Raw genomic sequence first — 7,638 nt, 5'->3', positions numbered from 1 at the left:
GACAGCTAAAGACTGGACCAGACCGCTAAAGACTGGACCCGACAGCTAAAGTTTGGTCAGAACATGTCTTTTTTTTTTAATCAAGCATTTGGCTGATTTCAGCTGCTGTGTAAAAGCCCGGCGGTTCCGACAAATGGTTTTGAGGCAACTGGACTTTCCTCCTTGTTTTTAAAGAACCTTTTGGTTGAACTCTTCAGCTCTGCAAACTTCAGCTGCGAGCTGAAACAGATTCCAACGAGTGAAAACATAAAGCTGAAGTTCTCCGTCGGTCCAGAAGGTGGCGCCGAAACGAAACCTTTGATCCAGGATCCGATTTCTGCTGCAGAAACTAAACGGGCCAAAGACCCAAACGCTTCCAACAGAACCTCTAACATCAGAACCGGTTTTAGTTTGGTGAAAGGTGGACTCGTTGATTTATTTATTTTTGCTGCAACTTGATCTCCAGATGTGAGACCAAATAAACCCGAGGTCCGATAATTAAACCGATGAGTTCTGAGAATAATCAGCTGAAACTCCTTCACTCGAATAAATGTGAATATTCTTGATTTCTGGGGGAATCAAGAAGTTCCTCTGCAGAGGAACCAGAACCTCTTTGGTTCTGCTTTCACACTAAAGAGGTTCTGTTGAGGACGGGTTTTTATTTGTATTTTAAATATAAAATAAACTCTAAATATCGACACATTTCGGTTCAAACCCTTTAAATAAAAATAACTAGAAATTAGCTAAACATGCTGAAATGTAGTTGAAATGGAAGAACAAGCTGAAGTTAGCAGAAGAAAGCAGAACACATTTGCTGAACTGGGTTTAAGCCGAAATGAGCACAAAAAAGTGAAAATTATCTGAAAAAAGCAGAAATAAAAAAAACGTCTAAACAGTAGCTAAAATAGAAAGAAGCTGAAATTACCAGAAGAAAGTGGAGAGAGTATGTTTTGGCCAGTTAGACTGAAAGAAGCTGAAACAAACACAAAAAAGTGGAAATTATCTGGGAAAATACAGAAATGTGCAAAAAGCAGCTGAATAGTAGCTAAAAAGGCAGAAAGATGCTAAAACATATACAGATAGGGATAGTATAAACAGGATGACAACAGTGTGAATGTTTAACAACAATAAAACCATTCACACGTTACAAATTTATTTATTTTTTCACTTGTTTGGATCAGAACCGGGCTGGTTTTAAATCAAAGTTCCAGCGTTACTCTTTATTTAAAAGATCATTTTGCAGGATTTTAAATCGCCTCAGTCTGTGTTGGGTTCTGCTCGTTTCGTCCGCCAAGTTTCCAGGCTCTGGTTTAAAAAACATTAAGTTTAAATTGAAAATGATTTTTATTATTTTTAGTAAATTTGTTATTAATTTTCACTGCTATGTGGACGACACACAGCTCTACTTCTCCACCAAGCCCGACACCACCCTTCCACCATCCTTCCTTTCGGGCTGCCTCTGTGAAAATACTTAAAGTAAGTAAAAGTACTTGCTGAATAATGGTCTACAACATCATTAAGTGTGCCTGTATGTATATTTTCTGTAATACATTAATAGTGTTGAGCCATTTTAAGGAACGATGCTGCAGATAATACATGTTTTTATTGTGTTTACTCTGTGACACTGTTCAACTTGGACTTGTGGTTCTGTGCATCAGAATTTCAGGGATGATGTGCAGAGTTAAATATCATTAAGCAAAATAAGAAACAGGAACGATTATACCTTAGAAAGTTTTTATTTAACACAAAGCAAAACCAATGTGTCATTTTAACTGCAGTAAACACATTTAAGTAAAAGTCTGTTTTTAAAAAGGAGCATTAGACACAACTAACAAAGGAATACTAATCATTTCATCTCCAGTTTGTCATCAACTAGTTAAAATACTGTCTAGTCGACCTTGTAATGGGTCAATATTGAACAATATTTTAACTTCCTGACACCATTTTTAAAACTTGGACCTGAGTGTCGAGACATTTGGAGACATCTCTCGTCTCCCAACATCATGAACTGACACATTTTAACATTGCAGCAAGAATTTCTTGCTCAAGTTCAGAAGAAGTTGGTTTTCAAAGTTTTTTCAGTCCAGTCTGAATCTTTTGGGAGAGAGAATCTGTCCTGCTGTACTGAGCCTTTCAATAATCTTTCAATAATCTTTCAATAAGGTCGTGGGTGGAGCGTACCTTCTGGCTGACTCTCTTGCGGTGGAATCCATGTTGGGTGTGTTGAGGTGCTGTGGGTGCGCCCACCTCAATGACGTGTATACTAGAATATACGTCATTGTCCCAGCTCTTCTTGAAGGTGGGCCTTACGTTACCTGTCCACTTCGCAGTGATTCAGTGGACCAACTCTCCTCTCGCCACTGGTTACGTTCAAACTAACGAACAAATCAATAAAACACAACGCATTATAGAAATGTAGTGGAGTAGAAAGTACAGATAATGTAAAATGGGAGTGGAATAAAAGTCGAAAGTACCCACGTTTAACTACTTAAGTAAAGTACAGATGCATGGAAAATGTACTTAAGTACAGTAACAAAGTACTTGTACCTGATTACATCCCACCACTGCTCGTCTCTAGAACTCTCTTCCACAGCACATCCATAATTCTGGTTCTCCGCCCTCATTTAAATCTAACCTTAAAACTCACTTTTTCAAACTTATTCTGTTTAATGTCATTATGTTTTCTACCATTAATTATGTTTGACTTTATTGATATCTAAGACTTTAAGACTGTGTTGCTCTATTTGTATATTGCTCAGGACATCCTTGTAAAAGAGATTAATCATTTCAATGGATTTTTTTTCTGGTAAAATAAAGGTTTAAATTAAAAAAATAGATATATGTATATCTGCCTTTTATTGTTAACTTCATATTTCTTGTTCGGTGACCTTGAGTGATTTGAAAGGCGCCTTCAAATAAAATTTATTATTATTATTAATGAAAAGTCAGATTCCTTCAGCTGTTCGCACGACGCTTCCTGTTGTTTGACCTTTGACCTCTGCTCAGTGAGTTTCCAGTCCAGACGTGTGAGCGTGACGTGCACGCGGTAATGGATCGCTGTGAGTCTGTCAGAGACAAACAGAAAAGTTCTGAGTTTATCCCAAAAAGTTCTGAACGTCTGTAATGTAAGCAGAGTCCAGCTGGGAGCACTTGGACAGTTGTTCTAGTTCTGGTCGGGTCCATAAACAGGAAAACAGAAACACGGAGAAAGAAAACACTCGGAGGTTCTCCTTGTAAGGAGATCCAGTTCTGCTGCCCCGAGTTCTGACCCAAACCCGCTTTCACTGAATAAAATCTCTTCATTTTGAATCTGTATGGAAGTCCGTTAGTGCCTCGCACGACTTAAAGTTCTTAAGAAACTGAGTCACTTTTATGGATTCAGTCCGAATTAAAACGTTCTTTCAGAGCGGTTGCAACATTTCAACGTTTTAAAGATATAATATTTTAGAGTCAGTAAAAAAAAATCACATTTAAATGTTTCATTTGAACTCTTTAAGGGCCTTCTGTTGAAAATAACACATTTCAGTTGTATTTTTCAAATCAATTTATTTATTTCATGACTTTTTTTTAAACGCCCCCTAACAGTACCCTGAAGGGGTCTGACAGTTCAAGATGGAAGTTCTGAAGACCCTTCAGAACATGCAGCCAAAGTTTTCAATCATACGTGGCTTGGCGGTCCCGAGGAGTTTTCTCGTTTTCTCTTTTACATTAAAATTAAACATTTCCAAACGTTTTTTGCTTTGACCGACCCAAACACATCGCCGAGCCGCTGCAGCGTCTGGTTCTGCAGCCTGCATGCATGTGCAGCGAGAGGCGGGGCACGCACCTGTCCCAGGTTAGCCCGCTTCAGTCCAAGTTACCAGAATAAACTAATACATTAAATAAAGGTGTGGAGGATTTTCCTGAAGGTTAGAGATATTTTCAGTCAGAACCAGCTGGAGGGTCGTTCCCTTTAATGCTCTGGTTTGAGACAACAATGTGTGTGCTTGTTTATGTTACTCTGTGAGGACCATTTCTGAACACACACCAGGGGTCTGAAACCTGCGGCGCTGGGGCCACATGCAGCTCTTTGGTCCTTGGTCTGCAGCTCCTGACCAAACATCATGCAAGATGTACATTTGTTGGTTTTTATACCCACAGTAAAGAGAAATGGCAAGTTTTAGCAGTTTTTCTGCAAACATTTTAAATAAATTAGTAAAACAAGGAGAAAATAATGTTGATTAGCTTTAGCTACTTCATTTATCCAACTTCCAGCCTTATAGGACCTTTCTTTGAAATCCACCAAAAATTATTTGAAGAAATATGTGATAGATAGATAGATAGATAGATAGATAGATAGATAGATACAATTAAAGTTAAAGTAAATACATTTGTTTTTAAATTCTAATTTTAATGTCAGTTACTATCCAACAAATATTATTTAGACACACTTTAGATTCATGTTTTCTTACTTTAAAGTGAGGTACATAATTATTTTTATTTTTCTAAAATTAAAAGGGAGACTCACATAAACCTGCAGAGTTCAGGGTTAAATTAGTTTAGGTAAATTTTGAAACATCTTTTTCTCCCTTGTTTACATGAATGTGTTTTTTTTTCTTTATTGTTTATGTAAAAATATAAATACATGATAAAATTCTTTATATCATTTTTGTGTTATAAAGTCATCCCCACTGGCTGAAAAAACAAAACAAAAAACCTATCATACAAATTTGAAGAGGCCCATGAGCCACCAGTTGATAACGACGGTTTTGCGGCTCAGACGCATTTTGTTCAGTAAGTGAAAGGTAGAAATGGCTCTTTTGATTTAAAAGGTTGCAGACCCCTGTACTACACTGTGAGGACCAGCTGCTCTTTGTGGGGACCAAAACCTGGTCCCCATAAGGGTCAAGAGCCGTTGGTGGGTTCAGGGTTACCAATGAATGAAAAATGAATGGAAGTCAAGGCAAAGTCCCCGTAAAGATAGTAAGACAAGCGTGTGTGTGTGTGTGTGTGTGTGTGCGTGTGCGTGTGCGTGTGTGATCAGTCAGTTTATGTTTTTGGCGCCCGGATCTTTTTCCAAATAAACACAGCTTGATCCAGTCTGGGTGGTCAGACTTATCAGAACCTTAATTCTGTAAACAGCTGAGGTCAGGAGGCGGCAGCTGATTGGCTGTTGGCCGCGCGGGGGGGGGGGGGGGATTAATGTGGGTGGGCTCACCCGGCCCACTGTTTATGATGGACAATTTATTCCACCAGAACCAACAACAATTATTAACTTCTTCTGGGTCTCGTGAGGCTGTGGGGGAGGAGGGGGGTCAGTCCGTCAGGGACACGAGCTGATCTGGGTCCGGGTCTCTGCAGCTCCTCAGGAGTCATGGCTCTGTACGGCCGGTTCGGAGGGCCCGCCCCGGGTCTGGTGTACCTGTACGGACCGGACGGTTTGGTGCCGGCGCACCAGGAGCCCCCCCAGAAGCCCCCCTTCAGCTACATCGCGCTGATCGCCATGGCCATCAGGAGCGCGCCCGGGCAGCGCGCGACCCTCAGCGGGATCTACCAGTTCATCATGGACCGGTTCCCCTTCTACCTGGACAACAAGCAGGGCTGGCAGAACTCGATCCGGCACAACCTGTCCCTGAACGACTGCTTCATCAAGGAGCCGCGCGAGAAGAACCGGCCCGGGAAGGGCAGCTACTGGACCCTGGACTCCGGCTGCCTGGACATGTTCGAGAACGGGAACTACCGCCGCAGGAAGAGGAAAGCCAAGACCCAGCAGGTTCTGGACTCCAGACACCCTGGACTCAAGCGGGTCAGGGCTCCGGGACCCGCAGGGGAACTGACCTCCAGGAGCGCGCAGGGGCCCCGAGAGGACCCCCAACCAGAACCCACACCGGTTCTTCTCGACATGAAACAAGCTGCCCCCCTGCAGAGAGTCCTCCTGAACCTGGACCCCACTGAGTCCAAGGAAGACCCGCAGAACGAGCCGCGTTCCGGTCCGCTGTGGATGGAGCAGGAGGACTGGATCCGCTCAACAAGTGTTCCGAGGACAAATGGACCGGATGTTCCGAGAACTCAGAAGTCCAAAGGCTTCACCATCGAGAGCATCTTATCCAGGAGCCCGGAGGAGCCGCGCAGCCGCAGAGCGGACCTGTCTGCGCAGCCGCTCAGCCCCGCCGGGCTCCTGGGGGCTCCTCAGCATCACTGGTACCGGTTCGGACTGCCCTTCTGCTCCTACCTGACCCTCACCTGCCCCGAGCGCGCGCTGCAGTTTCACTGAACCCAACGTTTCCGGAGTTTTACGCACAGACACGTCCAAGTCCAAGAACTGCTCAGATGTCTCCAAATCAGTAAGTCCAGCTCCTTCATCATCTTCATCTTCATCAGTGAAGTTCCGACCGGAGCTCGGACCCACAGGGAGGCGGGAAATTCATCTTTACGCATGCGCAGAAGACATTCTGAAGACGAATGAACTGCAGTTTTTGTCTTGGCTCATGAAGACAGATTTTAATAATCATTAATTTTTTATTGTTCTGTAATAAAACAAACATGAAAGACACGGCTTTGCTCTTTGATGTAACCGAAACCTTTGGAGATGAAAGAGTTCCGCTGGATGTAAATAAATTCAGTTTATAAATAAAGTGTTGGCATTGTTTACTGGGGGAAAACAACAACAACAAACAGGAAACATGGCAAGTTGAAGCAGGAGCTTTAAAACAAATAAACAGATGTGTCTGAAGGATTCCCTCTCCTTTGTTATTTTTCCTGAACCAAATTATTAAAATAATAAATTAAAGTTTTGAATCTAGATTTTGTTCCAGCTCGTTTGAATAAAACGAGGTCCGGTTGTTTAATTTCACTGAGGTGGACTTTGGCCCTGAAGAGCCCCAAAGCCAAAGTTACTTTTATTTATTTCATATTAAAAAAAATGACTCCCACTGATCCTGGATCAGGCTGCCTTTTCAACACTTTAATATTTAAAGTTCAAACATTCAAATTTGATTATATAATGATAAAAATCAGTTGAACAAACTCAGTAAATAAAAACACCTGACTCTTCCGTTTCTGTAAAAGATTAAAGTTTATTTTAACTTTACTCAAATGTTCCTGTTTTTTTTTTTTTTAAATCACCTGACCTGTTCCCCTGGTGCCATTCTGTGTTTGTTTGTTTGTTTACTTCCTGTTCGCTCAAACCCAGACGGTTGAAGCAGATGGCCGCTTGTCCTGAGCCTGGTTCTGCTGGAGGTTTCTTCCTGTTAAAAGGGAGTTTTTCCTTTCCACTGTCTCCTTTGTGCTCGCTCAGGATGGGAGACTGTGACGAAGTGAAGCTTCAACTCAATCTGCTGCTTCCGACAGATAATTTTTACTTATTGGTTTTTATAATGAATGTGAACGATTTTGTGCACTGAGACAACTTCTGCTGGGACGTGGAGCTGTAGAAATAAACTGAATTGAATTAAATCCAACAATTTTCCGTCAGGTCATCTGGACAGTTTCTTTTACTTTTTTTTTTTTTTGTGCTGAAACGTTTCACCTTCCATCCAGAAGGCTTGATGAAGCCTTCTGGATGGAAGGTGAAACATTTCAGCACAAAAAGAAACTGTCCAGATGACCTGACTGAAGATTGTTTGATTGTATACCTGGATTATTGAGCATGGACTTTGTTGGTTTGAATTGAATTAAATT

General features: G+C 41.7%; 1 protein-coding gene across 1 annotated transcript; it reads left to right on the top strand.

Annotated features, from left to right (window-relative positions):
* Window positions 1-5,332: 5,332 nt before the first annotated feature.
* foxl1 (forkhead box L1) lies at window positions 5,333-6,675 on the top strand. Its single transcript, XM_037682599.1, has one exon. It carries the CDS (start codon window positions 5,333-5,335, stop codon window positions 6,230-6,232), a length of 900 nt encoding a protein of 299 aa, XP_037538527.1. The 3' UTR covers window positions 6,233-6,675.
* The last annotated feature ends 963 nt before the right edge of the window (window positions 6,676-7,638 follow it).

Source organism: Nematolebias whitei, chromosome 10 (genome assembly GCF_014905685.2).
Source record: "Nematolebias whitei isolate Nwh7 chromosome 10, NemWhi1, whole genome shotgun sequence".
Lineage (NCBI taxonomy): Eukaryota > Metazoa > Chordata > Actinopteri > Cyprinodontiformes > Rivulidae > Nematolebias > Nematolebias whitei.
Note: the sequence above shows the minus strand (reverse complement) of the source record. Positions and strands in the feature narration are given on the sequence as shown.